The 19,210-nt window shown below is 42.2% G+C and overlaps 1 protein-coding gene across 2 annotated transcripts in view; it reads left to right on the forward strand.

The window, feature by feature from the left end:
• Positions 1-19,210, forward strand: part of ST3GAL6 (ST3 beta-galactoside alpha-2,3-sialyltransferase 6) — a 51,321-nt gene that overhangs the window by 22,092 nt on the left and 10,019 nt on the right. For both annotated transcript variants that reach the window (XM_081002763.1, XM_081002764.1), the window contains exons 2-6: positions 5,528-5,627; positions 6,879-6,959; positions 10,703-10,806; positions 11,508-11,570; positions 15,473-15,572. In XM_081002763.1, coding sequence (XP_080858889.1) covers positions 5,539-5,627; positions 6,879-6,959; positions 10,703-10,806; positions 11,508-11,570; positions 15,473-15,572 — 437 coding nt within the window. In that variant the 5' untranslated portion in view covers positions 5,528-5,538. The remainder of the gene's footprint in view (positions 1-5,527; positions 5,628-6,878; positions 6,960-10,702; positions 10,807-11,507; positions 11,571-15,472; positions 15,573-19,210) is intronic.

Here is a 19,210-nt window from a genome sequence, read left to right on the forward strand (position 1 = left end):
TCAAAACTCCCATTGTTCTAGGCACATTTTGTGACAAGTAATTTCAATAGCGTGAGCAGTTTCTGAGCTCTGGGCGCAGTACTGCACCTAAGATTTCAGATTAAAACTGGACCTTTTTCTGCCTCTCCACTTGCAGCCACTCTCTGAAGACTGGAGAAGAGACCCTCTTAAGAATATTAGAGGGGTGGGCAGAGGAAGCATGGCTTTGTTTTTTGCAGTCTTCAGAAGAGGACTAGACCATGTAAAAAATGAATATAAGATTTTAGCTGCAGTTCATTTATTTTCAGCTTTGTTTTCTTGTTATTTAAAAAGTATGCCTAGACATTCCATTGTTGCGCCCATAACATAAGGTGCCATTTAGCTCCTAGCCTTCATATCTCTGTTTTTAACACTGCCCCCAAGCATATCCCCAAGTACATCTTGGCTCACAAATAAATTCACTAGTATAGTGTTCAAAAATACTGGAAGTTTCTCTCTCTCTTTTTTTAATGGATTATTTATGGGCACATAATTTCATATAAACAAGTAACATTGATTCTGCACAACTACCACAATCTTTCCAGTTAAGGCATATTGCCAGTCAACTGAAAATGCATTACAAATATCTTTGTGAATATAGATCTTTTGAAAGAGATGCTGATTCACTCAGACCAGAGCATCTTAATTACCAAAATACCAATTTTGATTAACTATCCCTAACGTTAAAAAAATATGAGAAACTGGAAGAGGGACCCCCATCAAGTTACTGGGATGGGCGGAAAACTTTGTCCCCTCCCCTGTGCTGTGTCTACGTCATCCCTCCATTTTTACTGAAACCCCCCCAAATGAGTAGGGTCTCCATGGGACAGAAAAATCACTTTGGGTACCTGATCTAACCTCTGGGTTTGGGGGTTAGTGACCTCTAGGGAGTCTTTTAATTTCTGAGCATTCAGAATGCTAGTAGAACAAAACACACTGTTCCTGCAAAAACAAAAAAACACCAAAAAACCGTTGTTGATTTTTTGCTTTCTGGCTTACTGCTATCAGGATAGCTTAAGATGCCCCGAGAAAGCAAACAGTTTAGTGCTATGAAAATAAGTAACTTTGCAAAAACCTATGAATGTAGTATTTATGTTGGCACAAGGAAGAAAACTGATCCTCTGGCACTTTAAAATAGGAGCAGTGGCTGCAAGCCATTTGAAGAATGGCAGCTAGGATCAGATTTGCTTGAAGGAATACACAGTAGGGCAGTTTAGATGCACAACTGAATGTGTTGAAAGCATCCATGAGGAGCTAGTTGGTCTTCATAGACTTCCCGTGCTGTACGTGTAGTTGCAACCAGTGCCCACCTCCTCGATCAGCTGTATGTTTGGCAACAGCAAGAGGCTTGTCCATACTTAGGGAGATCATTGGCCCCAGTTGTCAAATGCGTGGTTGGTTGGTTGGGTGAGGATAGCATGCCAGTCATGAGGGTAGGCCTAGCCTGCAGAGCACATGGCCCTGTGACAGGGAATCCAGGTTTTTAAAAAGGCAAATATGCCCATCTTTCTCTTCTTGGTTCCAGGGTCTCACTCTGTGTTCCCTTAAGGAAAGGGTAGGTAATCTTTTCTGGCCAGCAGGTCATACTCTTATCTCCTTACTCCTGGTGGAACAAATTTGACAAGTGGGTGGGGCTGACCACCTGCACTATGACATCAGGTGAAGCTGCACTTTGAAGCCCCAATTCTGGGACTTCAAAGTGCAGGGCTGCCTGAAAGCCCTTTTTCAAATAGCTTGTGTCTGTACTGAGTGACTCCAGAGGGGTTGCTGTTAAAACAAGAAAGCATCTTCTGGCACCTTAAAATATTTTTATGTGTTGATTTATTTTGAAACTTATACTCCACCTTTAAGTGTTACCACTCCCAGGGCAGTGTTTAAAGCAATTTAAAACAACAGTATCCATCAATAATGTTAGCAGTAATAGGAATCAGTAACAGTCCTGGGACTGCAGAGCTGAAGGCAGTCGGGGAAGTATGAGCCACTGAGAAGCACCCACTGCCTCCCAGGAAGAACATCATGACAAGCAGGAAGGCAACCTGATCCCATTCAGAGATGTAGTAGCTGCTTCAGTGTTTGCTATCCTTCTCACTCACTTTTTCCTTTTGTTGTCAAATATGTTGATGTTATTACATGTATGCCTTGCTGTTCCTGCAAGGAGCTCAAGGTAGTTTATCGTTTTAACAGTATTTCAAAACCATATTAAAACAACAGAGCTGCAAAAATGCAGCAATACAAACTTCAAATGTCCATAAAGATGGCAAAAGTAGTTTCTTTCCCAAACAGGTTTTATCTTAATTGCAAACACAGTAAGTAAAGAGTCCACTTGCGATATATCAGTGGTTCAGTGCTCAGACGTCATACCAGTAAATCAGACATTTTGTTGCTAGAGAGCTTAGTCATCGAGCTTTGTAGTAAATAATATACAGTGGTACCTTGGGTTAAGTTCTTAATTTGTTTTGGAGGTCTGTTCTTAACCTGAAACTGATCTTAACCTGAAGCACCACTTTAGCTAATGGGGCCTCCTGCTGTGCCGCCGGAGCACGATTTCTATTCTCATCCTGAAGCAAAGTTCTTAACCCGAGGTACTATTTCTGGGTTAGTGGAGTCTGTAACCTGAAGTGTCTGTAACCTAAAGCGTATGTAACCCGAGGTACCATTGTACAAGAGAAGACAGAATGTAAACAACTTAAAGCAGGGTATATCTGTCCCCATTTGCATGTTTCCATCGGGAGGAGCATAGAAAGAGGACAATGTTCTTCAGTTTGTTAAACCTCCTTGAGATATACCAGGCAGTGACAGATATTAAAGTCAGATGCCAGCCAGTACTCCTTGGGAATTGGGTTCCAGACACATCCATGGCATTAGCTGTGGATAACATGTCATACATCTGATGAGGATTTGCTCCCCACCAAAGCTTATGCTGCAACTCATTTGGTGGTCTTTCGGGCACCATGGCATTTTTGTTCCTTTTTTTGGTATAGAATTGTGATTGTCTTGTACACTATGGGCAATACAGCAGGCCTACCAAGTTCAGTAAGTAGTGATCATAGGGAGGAATTCAGGAAGTCAAGCCTTTGCTCAAGCCTTTGCAGATTAGAATCAATTCACATCATTTTATATGTTTGCCAAGCATAGATAGTTTTTTTTTCTAGCTAGAGCAGGCACAACTCTGCCCAGGTTAACAATCCATAAAATTTAGAGCCCTTCCTTTCCGTGTGTGTCATGAACTGAAACAGCTGGATGTGGGTATCTGCTGTCCAGAAATTCTTGTTTGTTTCTGGGATGGATTTGTTAGGTTATACAAATACACTGGATGGTCAGACGTGCTCAAAAATGCAAATTGTTTTAACAATTAGAGCTGTAACGTGTTAGATTGTTGTTGCTGGGGTTTTTAAAAGTTGTAATTAATAGAGAATCTGCCCACCTAAATTCACGAGAGAGGTATGCAAAATTAGCATTTCATCTAAAAATGAAACAAGTGTTCAAGAGGGTCTGAAACATAGTTTCATGCTTTTAAGGCAGAATGTTGAACCATTTGAGTTCATTTGATGAACGCTTTAGGGCAACTTTTCCCAACTTGGTGCCCCCAGCTGTTTTCCCCTCCCCAAAGTTACAACTTCCCATCAGCTCAGCCCCAGTTGTTGTTGCCAGGGATTATTATGATGTATTTATTTATATCCCATCTTCTTCCGTGAAAGTGACTCAAGGCAGCTTACAAATAAAAATAAGAACAGCTAAAAACATAGAGAATTTGTTTTTTTTAAAAAAATTAAAATTAAATTAAAACTATATGTATACATATAAAAATATATCAAAGCTATACAAATAATACCAATAAAAGCAACACGGTGCCAGCCCCCTCATTGAAAGCAGTCAGTTGGGAGGAACAAGAAATGGGTGGCACACAGACGTCCTTAGCCGGGACATCTCAGCATCATGGATATGGTGCAACTAAAGACCCTACATCTGGATGTGGAATTGGACAAAATGTGTTGGGTCACTTAGGCTGCCATCTTAACCCCTGCTATGTGGGCATCATGGTCAGCACTACGGCCCCTGGCTCAGTACAGTGGTGCCTCGCAAGACGAAATTAATCCGTTCCGCGAGAGTCTTCGTCTAGCGGTTTTTTCGTCTTGCGAAGCAACCCTATTAGCGGCTTAACGGATTAGCGCTATTAGCGGTTTAGCAGCTATTAAAGGCTTAAAGGCTTAGGGGATTAGCTGCTAAAAGGCTATTAAAGGCTATTAAAGGCTTAGCAGATTAGATAAAGGGGGCGAAAAGCGAAAAAAAAATCTCTAGACTCGCAAGACATTTTCGTCTTGCGAAGCAAGCCCATAGGGAAATTCGTCCTGCGAAGCAACTCAAAAACGGAAAACCCTTTTGTCTAGCGGGTTTTCCGTCTTGCGAGGCATTCGTCTTGCGGGGCACCACTGTATGAGGGGTGCTTCTGAACCTCTCCTTTGAAACCCAAAGGAAAACAGGCAGTAGGGAAAAAGAACATCCCTTCTTTCCTCCCCAAGGACTTGTTACACTACTGCTTGAGTTAGAGTCACCTTTTGGTTGACTAAGACAAGTCCTACAAAAGGGCAGTTTCCCTCCCCACTGGCTTCTCCTTCCTGCTGGTCTGCCCAGATCCAACATGCATGGCCTTCTCTGTTGCACTTCCAACAGGAGATGGGAGTAGTAGTTGAGAAGGCACCAGATTGAGGTAGTAGGTTTTATGGAGTTAGCACAACTCATGTCATCTTGGCCCCATTGAGGAAAGAAATGCTAGAGTCCCTTCCCCTCCACCGCCCCCTGGCCATCTATGCTCTTGAGCAATTTAAATCAGCCTTGGTTCTCCATTTAATAGAGTGCTCCCCTTGCATAAATCTAAAGTCTATGATTGTTGGGGGGTTTATAGAGGTTTTCCATTTTGCTGAAGCAGGTTGACCAAGATGCTCAGTCCAGAAAGCCATGTTTAGGAAATAATATATTAGAGAGAATGCGCTGAGCTGTTTTCAGCAAGCCACAATATTTGCTACAGAGGAGGTGTTTTACATAAAGCGGAAAGGAAATGAGCTGAAAACAAAGACAGAGAGCAAATATAGGAACAGATTGCTACGAGGCCCTTAACCAGGATCACGGAGGATATTATTACAGAACTTAGCTTTGATAGCTAATCAAACAGTTGTGAAAGATCTACCATTTTTCCAGGCTCAGAGCAAAGACTATGCAAGATTTGTTTCATGACTGGTTTATTTAAACACCTTAAAACCTATTGAGCAAACACAGCTGCCTTCATATCATATTAATAGGCAAGCATGTCAATGAACTCCTTTGTACTTCAGCTGGAATTTGAGTGAGTAGTCCATAGACTTAGAGAAAACCTGGGAAACTGATAAATGACAGGTGACAGATTATTTTCTTTCTTTCTTTCTTTCTTTCTTTCTTTCTTTCTTTCTTTCTTTCGCCAAAATTTGACCTCTAGAAATAACACTAACGTTTCTCTTTTGAACTTTTGTTTCAGATTTGACAGTCATGAAACGGATCATATGTGCGATTCTCTTGGGTGCGGGAGTGATGTATGTTATACTACACCGAAACCTGCGACGGACAAATGACTATTGGTAATTACAACATCTTCTTAGACTTAGACAAACTACCTGTTAATTTGTCGCTGCAGATCTCTCCAAGAATCGTTTGGCTGTACCTCTGCAATTGCATGTCTTATGCAGGAGCTGGAAAACATGTTGTTAGGTTAGTTAGCAAAAGTGTCTGAGGAAAAACAAAATGACTGCAGAATTACTTATGACATTGTAGGCAAGTGTCTCTGACCCCTCCCTCATCCCTGGCCTAAGTGGGACTTAATCTGAAAAGGTAGCACTACCTTATTTTGACTAAGGATGCTTGAGGATTTCACAGTTTAAAGTGATTTTTAATATCCAAATTGGAGCACCATGATGCTTTAATTTTTACACTTTTCTGAAGTCTTCAGTACAGGAAGACGATATGGTTATACAGTTCCTGAATCATAAATTTACTCTTGAAAGAGGATTTCATTATCTGTGTGAAGATTGGTTCCTACTCCATATTATCTCTGTGAAGTCTGGTTCCTATTTACAGGAGGGCGGTAGTTCAGCTGTGTTGGTAAATGTAAGATTAGTATGCTGATTAGTATGTACCTCTTAAGGGTCAGGATGGTTGCTGTACCTTCCAGACTGAATTTAAGACAGGAGCTTGTATCAGGGTCACAGATAGTTCATGAGTGGTATATTTTATCTGAAACGTATGCCAGTTGCACTGACGCCATGATCCATAGAAATAAACCATGAGAAAAGCACAGACTTAGCACCCATTGTTAACCCGCTTACTCATCTTTTCTCTGAATTAAAAAGCCCCAAATGCTGCAACCCTCCTTCTTAGAACTAATCCAAATGTAGTTGCACCATAGATTTATATAACAGCACTATGATATTGGCAGTTTCCTTTTCAGTTTAGCTTGTGTTGTATGGCAATGTGGGTGGGGCATGTCATGTTTCAAAGCCTTCTGCATTCAGCTCTATTAAAGTTCTCTTTTGGGTGCTTTTTAATCAGACATTGAACTTGCAGAATAAGTAGCCCATAAACCAGGGAAGAAGCATATGCAATTCAGCATCACATGTTGTATAGTTTAAGGCATATGACTCCGGTGCACTGAAATCAGTGCAACCTAGAAAGACTTAATTTGAGATTGAATGCTGCGGCAGGTTTTATGGATTGTCTGTAAATAAAATGGAGTGTGTGTGTGTATATATATAATTTTTTTATTCAGATGTTCACTACCTCCTATCAGTCTGTCTGTCTATTTTAATATGGTGAATTTGTTGTTGTTGTTCTAGGTTGCCCCCTACAGATGGAGGAGACAGAAAAGGACAAATAATAGGTTGCCCTTACAAACCTGGTGTTTCATCTTTAATAAAGTAAGGGGAAAGGGGGGAAGGGGTCATCAACACAAATTACTAATGGTCACCATGTGCTGAATGGGCTTGCAGTCCCCTCTTCCAAAAGCAAGGGTGGGCAACTTCTTTTTTGTTGCTAGTTGCATTCCCTTGATGGTAATCTGTTGATGTCCACATGTTGGTGGTGGGTGGAGCCAGACACAAACATATTTTGGATTTACAAATAAAGACCAGTTTCAACCGTGGCTACCAAGGGTTAGAATTCGCAGTCCTATACAGATTCTACTCTTAATACAATACGATACAATATAATACAATACGATAATCTTTATTGTCATTGTCCCATACAGAACAACAAAATTGAAAAATCTAAGTAAAACATTCAAAAACCAACAAGCCTGCTATCCCAGCTATCCCAACCTGGTTAGCCCTCTAAAAATTCTGATATCCCATTTATAAATACAATATACTACCATAGAGACTCCTTACACCGCATTTAAAACCAAAATAGCATTTGGATAGAAACTGTTTCTCAGGTGGCTAGTCCTAGTCTTTATAACCCTGTACCTTCTTCCAGAAGGCAGAAGCTGAAAGAGATCATTTCCGGGGTGCACACTATCCTGCACTATCTCTTCAGCTTTCTTATGACACCTGGAAGCGTAGATTTGATCCAAGGTGGGAAGAGTAAACCCTATTGAATTTGATGGGGTTACTCTCAAATAAGTATACCGATGAGGTTTTTTTTTAAGCATTACAGATCAATACAGTTTTCTGTAAAGCAAGTGAAGACAATTATTTTCTGACTTAGCATGTGTACTCACATACCTCGCTTATCAGACATTTACCCTAAGCGATGCAGTCAGAAAAAAAAATAACAAAAGAAGAACACCCACACCAGTTCATGCCCCCCCAAAATATTGGTCCTTCTAGTTGTTCTGCACTAACTACACAGAAAGAAGGCAAAAAGCCGAGGAAAATAAGCAAGGCATGAACAAGAAGGAAGGAACTCTGATAGGATAGAAGAGTGGGGCAGCTTCAGAAGGTATTGAGGGCCATGTTCAATAAGGTTGTGGTTTGCATGCAGCTCCTGATCCACAGGCTTCCCACCTGAACCCCAAAAGAACAAGTTCGTAGCAGAAGCAGCTCACCAGGTGGGATGGAGCCACTACACTAACTTCTCATCAGGTGGGTTGCTGCTGTTGATCAGGAGGGGCAAGGTGACAGGGAGGTATTTGTGGTGCAAATTACCAGCAGGAACGCCAGATTGGCTCTACCAGTGTGTTTGCACTGCACCAGCCTCCCTACTGCCTCGCTCCTCTCCCTCCAGTCAGCAACAGCAGCCTACACACTGGAGGTTCAGGTTGCCTAGTGCACCATTTACCAATTTAGACTGCTGCACTTTCTGTACAGCTGTCTGGCCTCAGTTATTCACACCCTGTTATTCTCCAGCTTAAACTACTGCAAGGTGTTATCCTGGGCTACCTTTGAAGGTGATTTGAGAACTGCAGTTCATCCAAAATACGGCTGTGACTTGAAAAACCAGTGCAGTTCAGCACCAAGTATGTTGCATCAGTGCAGTATAATCAAACTACTTTACACAAGTCAAGTGTGGGCACAGACCATCCTAAGTTCAAATTTTTGTACAACAAGAGCAGGGACTTCTTTTTCACCAGTGCAGCACTAGAGCCACAAAAACATGAGGATTAGTACCAAGCAATGCATATCAGGCATCGAGCCTGTATGCCAGATGCCAGCTGGTTTTTGTCTATAAAAGCTACACTTGCCAGAATGTACATATGAAAATGGTTCACTTCCGTTTTCTGTTCTGCTTTAACAGCCTTCACAAATGACACACTCCCTCCTAAAAAGAGTTTTTTAGGCACTTTAATCCATCTTCCTGTTTTCCTGATCTATTAAATACTGCATTTTATTCAGTCTTTCATAGGATATAAAAGTCACTTCTGGAAATCTAGTGGAAGTTTTGCTCTCATTTCAGTGATTGCTTCCAGAAAAGGCATTTACTATGGAATAGTCAGGCTTACTGGGCATCCATAACAAATGTTTTCTGAGCACTTAGTCTTAGAGAGGTGATGAAAACCTTTGAATGTATGTCTGAAGGGAGATTTTGGATGTTGTTGTTTAGTTGTTTAGTCGTGTCCGACTCTTCATGACCCCATGGACCAGAGCACGCCGGGCACTCCTGTCTTCTACTGTCTCCCGCAGCTTGGTCAAACTCATGCTGGTAGCTTCGAGAACACCGTCCAGCCATCTCGTCCTCTGTCGTCCCCTTCTACTTGTGCCCTCAATCTTTCCCAACATCAGGGTCTTTTCCAGGGAGTTTTCTCTTATCTTGAGGTGGCCAAAGTATTGGAGCCTCAGCTTCAGGAGCTGTCCTTCCAGTGAGCACTCTGGGCTGATTTCCTTCAGAATGGATAGGTTTGATCCTCTTGCAGTCCATGGGACTCTCAAGAGTCTCCTCCAGCACCATAATTCAAAAGCATCAATTCTTTGGCGATCAGCCTTCTTTATGGTCCAGCTCTCACTTCCATACATCACTACTGGGAGATTTTGGATAGGTGAGAGCAAATCAATGAAGTTTAATTTAGAAAAGATGGGAGTTCTGAGTATTGAACAGATTGCTGTATGAGTTTTGGATGAAGTTGCATTCCATCTAAAAGAGCCAGGTGCACAGTTTGGGGGTTCTCTTGGATTATGTGCAATCAGGAGACACTGGTGACCTAGTAAGCTAGGAGTGCCTCGGTTTATGCTAGGTCACTAGCCACAGCTCTTTCGGGAGAAACAGATCTTTCCTCAGCTACACATGCTCTGGTTGCATGCAGAGGAAATTATGCAATATGTAGGACTGCCTTTAAAGACAGTTCAGAAACTTTAGCCTGCAAAGAATACAACTTTTAAGATACAGTCAAACCTCGGATCCCAAACGCCTCCATTTTGGAACGTTTTGGCTCCGAAATGCTGAAAACCCAAAGTAAATACTCCAGTTTTTGAACGTTTTCAGAAGCCAAACATCCAACACTGCTTCTGTTTGGGTGCAGGACATTCCTGTGACCAATTGGAAGCCGCGCCTCAGTTGTCGAACATTTCGGAAGCTGAACGAGCTTCCAGAATGGATTACGTTCAACAACCGAGGTTTGACTGTACTTGTGGGAACCAAGCAACACTGTGCTGTCTACATTGGCTGCCTCTTTGTTTCCAGGCTCAGTTTAAAGTGCTTGTTTTGACCTTTAAAGCACTGAAAGATTGGGGGCCAGGTTATCTAAAGGACCGTCTGCACTCATATGAATCTTCATAGATCCTACAAGCAGGCTCAGAGGCCTGCTTTCTGTATAATAATAATAATAATAATAATAGTAATAATAATAATAATAATAATAATAATAATAGTCATCAAGGCTCATCACCAAAGCGGACATCAAAGACAGGGCCTTTCTTCTGGTTGCCCCACATTTCTGGAAATCTCTCCCTAAATAAGTACACATGACTTTGCCTCTACTTTTATGTAGACCTTTCAAATTTACTTGTTTCATTGTTTTTATTGATGTGTTGTATGTGCTGGTAGTTAACTACTCCCATTTTTATTTGTTTTGGGGCTATTTATAATGCATTAAACTTATTGTCTGTTCTTGTCTGAAATGTTGGTAAGCAGTCTTGGGATGGTTTCTTTTTTGGCACCAAAACGTGGCATTATTTTATAAAACAAATGAACTAACAATTTAATATTTTCCCCCTCTTTTTACCTCTAGGGGGGAAAAATTCTATCCTTTTCTGTGCAATAACGATTTTGTAAAAGTGTCTGGGGACCATGGAAGTCACAGGATCGAACTACCTTATGGAATAAAAGGAGCGGGTAAGCCATTGATATGTGCTGCATTAAATATAAGGTTATGCAAGATTAAATGATGAAAGTGAAGCTTTCATTATATATTAATGGGTGTAAAGTTTTTTCTGAGGTGTTGCTGTTTAAAGGCAGTATGGTACAACACCAAGCAGATATGGAAAATGTAGAATGTGATTTCCTGCTTCCCCCTCCTCATTCCACTTCACACATGGTATTGCATGCACCCTTCTTTACCTGCTTATAATTGGGGTGGAGAGGAGAAATTGAATGTTTTGGAAGGTCCATGCAATATTTCATTTTAAGCATTTGAATTGCAGATGGTGCCTGCAGGGATATGGAATGTGCAGAATGGGCCCAATTTAATTGTGAGGATGCATATCACAGAAACATTCTGGCACCTTGGTTGGGAGCAGGGAATTATAGGCTGCTTCCATATATTTCCATCAATTAACATGGAATAGAGATAAAGCAGAAGAAACTTGTATTCTTCCTAATCTTTTTATGACTATTGCCGCTGGGGTTTTAAGTCTCTGCTCCAACAGTATTCATGAGATTAAAAGGCCATAAACTTATTTAACAAACTCACACTGACCTCTGACAATTTAATATTTTATTTAAAAATGCACACAACACAATTACGTTTAATTTTGTTGGTACAATAAAGTGTTGATTCTTAATTAATGATTTTTCTAAAATAATTTGTATTACAGAAAGGTATTTCCATATGGCACTTTCAAGACTACAAAACTGCAGAGTATTCACTGAAGATGATAGGTGAGGTTGTTTTTGTGTTATTGCCAACTGTTGATGAAAAATACAGTCTTTGGATTGATATAATTGCTATCATTTTAGCTGAGATTAAGGCCCATGTAAAAAAACAAACAAATCCAGCCGCCCAGGACACACAAGATGGAATTGCTCACTGCATAGCTCAGTTGAGTTCTAAATGCAAATTGGAACTCAAAAGGATTTGCCCTTTTGATTGTTCATTTAAAGAAAAAAAAATCTGGGCAGTTCTTCAATTGTTGACATCAACATTCATTCATTTTAAAAATGTTGTTGGCCATGTTAATAATGATGATGATTTTAATTTATTATCAACCCTTTAGCCTAGTGGACGCAGGTGGCGCTGTGAGTTAAGCCACAGAGCCTAGGACTTGCCGATCAGAAGGTCGGCAGCTCGAATCCCTGCGATGGGGTGAGCTCCTGTTGCTCGGTCCCTGCTCCTGCCAACCTAGCAGTTCAAAAGCACGTCAAAGTGCAAGTAGATAAATAGGTACCGGTCCGGTGGGAAGGTAAATTGTGTTTCCGTGTGCTGCTCTGGTTCGCCAGAAGCGGCTTAGTCATGCTGGCCACATGACCAGGAAGCTGTACGCCGGCTCCCTCAGCCAATAAAGCAAGATGAGTGCCGCAACCCCAGAGTCGGTCACGACTGAACCTAATGGTCAGGGGTCCCTTTACCTTTACCCTTTAGCCTAAGGTCACAGGGCAGGTTACAATCATTTAAAAGAGAGAAAAAAACCAGTTATAAAACATGTAATTAGAAAAAGATACCAAAAAAAGGGTCTTGTGAAAAATAGGATGGGTCCTGAAAATATACATTCAATTATCTGCCCTTCACCAGCTGGTCCCATTTTAATGTCCTGGATCCATGTGAATTCTACACCATAACTTCATATTTGAGGGTGGCTTAATTTTTAAATACAGTGGTACCTCGGCTTTCATACGCTTCAGGTTACATACGCTTCACGTTACAGACTCTGCTAACCCAGAAATAGTACCTCGGGTTAAGAACTTCGCTTTAGGATGAGAACAGAAATCGTACTCCGGCAGCAGGAGGTCCCATTAGCTAAAGTGGTGCTTCAGGTTAAGAACAGACATCCGGAACGAATTAAATACTTAACCTGAGGTATCACTCTATTCAATTCATGCCTGTGACAGCAACTTCCTTCTGAAGGTTCCTTAGGGCAGTGTTTTTCAACCTTTTTTGGGCAAAGGCACACTTGTTTCATGAAAAAAATCACGAGGCACACCACCATTAGAAAATGTTAAAAAATTTAACTCTGTGCCTATATTGACTATATATAAAGTAATTCTCTTGAATAGGAATCAAATAAACACATAGAAAGTATTTTATAATTACTTATTATTTGAAATAGTAAGTAAACAGAAATATGAAAAATTATAAAATACTTTATTCAGTGTGCCACCTGGGCCTGTTTGGCTGAACACAAAGCTGATATTCTGGCTGGAATCGAAGAAAGACACACACGTAGCTCTTCGTCAACAGCTCTCAGTCTCTCTCTGTATTTAGTTTTTATAGCAATCATGCTTGAAAAGCTCATCTCACACAGATATGTAGTGGAAAATGGGAGCAATGTCAAAATAGCTTTGTTTGCCAGAAGGGGGAACTCCTTGGCAGTATCCAACCAAAAACTGTCCAAAGGTAGATCAGCAAATCTTAGCTTGAAACCACGATTTTGTCTCAGTTCAGTTAGTTCCTCCTGCTCCTGTAAAGTCATGTCCTTTCCACCAACTGATCCTGAGCTATAAGGGTCCCTAACCCAGTCAAGGCATTCAGTGGAGACTGAATAGAAATAAAATGACAACTTCTCCGGTCCTCCTGGTGACTTGAGTTGCAACGTCTTCTTCTCTCCGCTGCTGCGCACACTGCGCTCGGGCGGGAAGGAAGTCGGAAGATGATGTCCTACTGTGATAGGTCCAGGCTGGAGACTGGACCAATCACAGCCCGGACATCAGAAAAGTGGAGGGTGTCCCCCTGAGGAGCGCCAATCGGCGCCCCTGCTGGCCGAGGGTGGGGTCAAAAACCCCACCCACCCCCATACCCAGGACACAGTCCGGCGCCCACCTAGTGGGGGAAAATTTGATTTATTTTTTTTAAAAAAATCTTTCGCATTTTTCAATTTTTCCCACGGCACACCAGGCAACATCTCGCGGCACACTAGTGTGCCGCGGAACAGTGGTTGAAAAACACTGCCTTAGGGCAGCACAGGGGAAACCAACCACCTCCTGATGGCAAACAGAGTCTTTCTCCCCTCCCAGTTCTCTGGAAGTGGCTCTCTTAGGGCTGGAGGGTGAGGCAAGGCAGGGGGAAAAAGCCATTATGTGCTGGTCAACACAGAGTCTCTTACCTCTCATATTGTGGTAGCGAATTCCCTTGTACTTTGTGAAGAAGTACAGTGGTACCGTGGGTTACAGATGCTTCAGGTTACAGACGCTTCAGGTTACAGACTCTGCTAACCCAGAAATAGTACCTCGGGTTAAGAACTTTGCTTCAGGATGAGAACAGAAATTGTGCTCTGGCGGCGCAACGGTAGTGGGAGGCCCCATTAGCTAAAGTGGTGCTTCAGGTTAGGAACAGTTTCAGGTTAAGAATGGACCTCCAGAACAAATTAAGTTCTTAACCCGAGGTACCACTGTACTTCTTTTTGTCTGTCCCAGATCTCCCAACATTTAGCTTCATCTCCCAACATTTGGATCACCCTCGTTCTAAAAGGGTGAGAAGAAGGGAGAAAAGTATGTTAAGTTTAAAACAATGCCAGAGTTTGAAAGAACATTTCTGATTTCTCCTGGGGGGTGAAGAGGTTGGTTTGGATAAAGGTAGAAGGTTGTGCAATGCAAACAACACCACAGAATAGACTTAGTGTTGCTGGGGAATGGAGAGGAAGGTGGGAGGGTATTGTGTTGTTTTATTGTAGATTGGTTGCTGTGTGCTGAGCACTGATATTTGGTTTCGGGGAGCTTGTCACACAGCAGTTGCCTTTGTCTGCTTTTTCCACACCAGAATGTTACATGAACCAGTGTTGTTTGCTGCTTCCTAATCTGGCTCATGAGTGTCATGCCCCAATCACAGATAACAAATAAGCTTGTTACATTATATGCATTTATGTCAGCAAGCAAAGTGCCAAGCTAAGATATATTCACGAATTTCTTCTGCACATTGTGCATTCTTGTTCAGGCTCCTGGGTGGGAGGGAAGAAAGGAAGAGAATGATAAGCAATTAATGCCTCCTTTGAGAATGTCCAGCCTGTTTCATAAGCAGAGGCTTGTGAGGCTAGAAGGACCTCAAGGACAGGACGTACCCACTGCCTGGTGCTGTCTAGGTAGGTGGCTGGAGTGGCAATTGAGGTCCTTCAAAAGAAGAATCTATTAACTGCTTGTATGGCCCAGTGGGAGAAGGGGCTTCACTGCAGGTTTATGAAAAAGTTAAGCACACATAGTGGAAGAAGAGCTTTGTGGTGCTCCCATTAGCCCCAGCAAGCACAGCCAATGACCAGGGATGATGAGAATCATAGTCCACAGCGTCTGGACAGGACCCTACTGTGAGTCCAAGAGCAATACAAGACCTGGATTCTCTTACTTTTTTAAAAAGAGGAAAACCTGAAAAGAAGCTTCAGAAGCTGCAGTCAGGAGCAGAAAACTACCAGGAGGGCTGGCCGGTCCTAAAATCCCCCCTTCTACTTAATTCCTCCAATCATTTGGTTATATTCCCTATTCTTTTTTCCTCAAGTGGTTGGCTATCCACTTTCATTGTCAAATTGTCTCAGAGTTTAAATGTTTGTGCTAATTATGTTGTGAGGTGGGGTAAATTAACCCTCCCCAATAAAAGCATTTTCTCCACAAAACTTGGATTGATCACAATCTCTTTGTTCCCGCAGCCCATCCTGTAAAAAATGTGTTGTTGTTGGCAATGGAGGGGTGCTTCGAAACAAGAGTCTGGGGGAGACAATTGATTCTTATGATGTGGTAATCAGGTAAATGGATTTTTTGCATTAATTAATAAGTTTTAGTAAGTATTTCTATTGTTCAGCATCATTTTCCTTATATGAATCTTTTGTTCTGCAAAATAGTGGCTACCATGACTTTTCCCTTTTGAAAGAAGTAGGAGGCCCAGGGTTCGCTCTGATTGTTTAGAAATACAAAATTGCTTTGAGGTCCTCTCCCCTAGCATGGAAGACGAAGAGCAGACTCCATTTGAAGATCTCTCCCTCATTACAGTCGATCAGGTATATGAAGACGAGCAGCAAAGTCAGTCCTCAGGGAATGTGCAGGCGACCTTGGAACGGACAGCTCACGGAAGAACCCCGACCAAACCTAAGAGGAGGCGTGTAGTGGTGATAGGGGATTCCCTACTGAGGGGAACAGAAGCAGTGATCTGTGGGCCTGACAAGATGTCTCGGGAAGTGTGCTGTCTCCCTGGGGCTAAGATCCAAGATGTAACTGAACGACTGCAAGGAATCATAAAACCCACTGACAAATACCCCTTCCTCTTGGTTCATGTGAGAACCAATGACACTGTAAGCAATAGCCTCCAGAAGATCAAAAGAGACTACGAGGCTCTGGGCAGGAAATTTAAGCAATTAAATGCACAAATTGTCATCTCATCTGTCCTCCCAGTTGAACGACGTGGCCCAGGGAGAGAGGGAAAAATAGTGGAAGTGAACAGCTAGCTTCGCAAATGGTGTAAACAGGAACGGTTTGGATTCTTAGATCACGGACTGCAGTTTCTTGAAGATGGACTTCTGGCAAGCGATGGGCTGCACCTCACAATGGTTGGGAGGAATGTTTTTGCCAAAAATCTCAGAAACCTCATCAGGAGGGCTTTAAACTGAGTAATGTGGGGGAGGGAGACAGTGCTCCTGAAGGTAGGAGTCTATCAATTGATGAAGATGATCATCCAAATGTCATAGACCAAATGGAGCAAACAGCACACAGACCTAGTGGTGGGAGGAAAAAATCCTTAAATAAGAGACACGGGGGAATGATTAATGGACTTCAATGTCTGTACACTAATGCGCAAAGCATGGGAAATAAACAAGATGAGCTTGAGCTCTTGGTACAGCAAACTAAATATGACATAATAGGCATCACTGAAACCTGGTGGGATAAGTCCCACGATTGGAATGTAATAATGGAGGGATACAATCTATTTCAGAGAAACAGACCAGACAAGAAAGGAGGAGGAGTGGCGTTATATGTCAGGGATGTGTATACCTGTGAAGAGATCCAAGATTTAGAACCTCAAAGCCAAAGTGAGAGCATTTGGGTCAAAATTAAGGGAGAGAAGAATAACAGTGACCTCATTGTGGGAGTTTACTATAGATCCCCAAGCCAAACGGAGGACATAGATGATGCCTTCCTGGAACAGATGGCCAAGCATGCAAAAGGAAGGGAGATAGTAGTAATGGGGGACTTCAATTATCCGGATATTTGTTGGATGTCAAACTCAGCCAAGAGCATAAGGTCAAACAGATTCCTCACTGGCCTTGCAGACAACTTCATTGTCCAGAAAGTGGGAGAAGCAACAAGAGGAACAGCCATTTTAGATCTGGTCCTAACCAATGTTGATGACCTGGTTAGTGGGGTAGAAGTGGAAGGATCATTAGGCGCGAGTGATCATGCTCTTCTGAAGTTTACTATACAGCGGAAAGGAGCAGCCAAGCATACTAGGACTCAATTTCTTGACTTTAAGAAAGCCGACTTCATAAAACTTAGGGAAGTGCTGGGTGAGATCCCATGGACAGTAATACTAAAAGGAAAGGGAGTTCATGATGGCTGGGAGTTTGTTAAGAGGGAGATAGTAAAAGCACAACATCAGGCAATACCAATGAGACGGAAACATGGAAGGTGCCTAAAGAAGCCAGGGTGGCTATCTAAAGAACTTTTAACTGAGTTAAGATTTAAAAAGGATGTGTACAAAAAATGGAAAAGGGGGGAAACCACCAAAGAGGAATTCAAACAAATAGCCAGCACGTGTAGACACAAAGTCAGAAAAGCTAAAGCACAGAATGAACTCAGGCTTGCTAGAGAGGTTAAAAGCAACAAAAAAGGCTTTTATGGCTATGTTCGTAGCAAAAGGAAGAACAAAGATACAGTGGGGTCACTCAGAGGAGAAGATGGTGAAATGCAAACAGGGGACACAGAAAGGGCTGAACTCCTCAATGCCTTCTTTGCCTCAGTCTTCTCCGATAAAGAAAACAATGCCCGACCTGAAGAATTTGGAGCAAATGATTCAGCAGAGGAAACCCAGCCCAGAATAACTAAGGAGATAGTTACAGATAGGTAGCCGTGTTGGTCTGCCATAGTCAAAATAAAAAAAATTCTTCCAGTAGCACCTTTAAGACCAACTAAGTTAGTTCTTGGTATGAGCTTTCGTGTGCAAGCACACGAAAGCTCATACCAAGAACTAACTTAGTTGGTCTTAAAGGTGCTACTGGAAGAATTTTTTTTATTTTGACTAAGGAGATAGTACAAGAATACTTGGCTAGTTTAGATGTATTCAAGTCTCCAGGGCCAGATGAACTGCATCCAAGAGTATTAAAAGAACTGGGAGATGTGATCTCAGAACCACTGGCTGTCATCTTTGAGAATTCCTGGAGAACAGTCCCGGCAGACTGGAGGAGGGCAAATGTTGTCCCTATTTTCAAAAAGGGGAAAAGAGAGGACCCAAATAATTACCGCCCAGTCAGTCTGACATCAATACCAGGGAAGATTCTGGAGCAGATCATTAAGCAAACAGTCTGTGAGCACCTAGAAAGGAATGCTGTGATCACCAATAGTCAGCATGGAATTCTGAAAAATAAGTCATGTCAGCCTAACCTGATCTCGTTTTTTGACAGAATTACAAGCCTGGTAGATGAAGGGAACGCAGTGGATGTAGCCTACCTTGATTTCAGCAAGGCATTTGACAAGGTGCCCCATGATATTCTTGTAAAGAAGCTGGTAAAATGCGGTCTTGACTATGCGACCACTCAGTGGATTTGTAACTGGCTGACTGACCGAACCCAAAGGGTGCTCATCAATGGTTCCTCTTCATCCTGGAGAAGAGTGACTAGTGGGGTGCCACAGGGTTCTGTCTTGGGCCCGGTCTTATTCAAAATCTTTATCAACGACTTGGATGATGGACTCAAGGGCATCCTGATCAAATTTGCAGATGACACCAAACTGGGAGGGGTGGCTAACACCCCAGAGGGCAGGATCACACTTCAAAACGACCTTGACAGATTAGAAAACTGGGCCAAAACAAACAAGATGAATTTTAACAGGGAGAAATGTAAAGTATTGCACTTGGGCAAAAAAAATGAGAGGCACAAATACAAGATGGGTGACACCTGGGTTGAGAGCAGTACATGTGAAAAGGATCTAGGAGTCTTGGTTGACCACAAACTTTACATGAGCCAACAGTGTGACACGGCAGCTAAAGAAGCCAATGCAATTCTGGGCTGCATCAATAGGAGTATAGCATCTAGATCAAGGGAAGTAATAGTGCCACTGTATTCTGCTCTGGTCAGACCTCACCTGGAGTACTGTGTTCATTTCTGGGCACCACAGTTCAAGAAGGACACTGACAAACTGGAACGTGTCCAGAGGAGGGCAACCAAAATGGTGAAAG

The sequence above is a fragment of the Podarcis pityusensis genome (assembly GCF_964106645.2).
Source record: "Podarcis pityusensis genome assembly, chromosome: 4".
NCBI lineage: Eukaryota > Metazoa > Chordata > Lepidosauria > Squamata > Lacertidae > Podarcis > Podarcis pityusensis.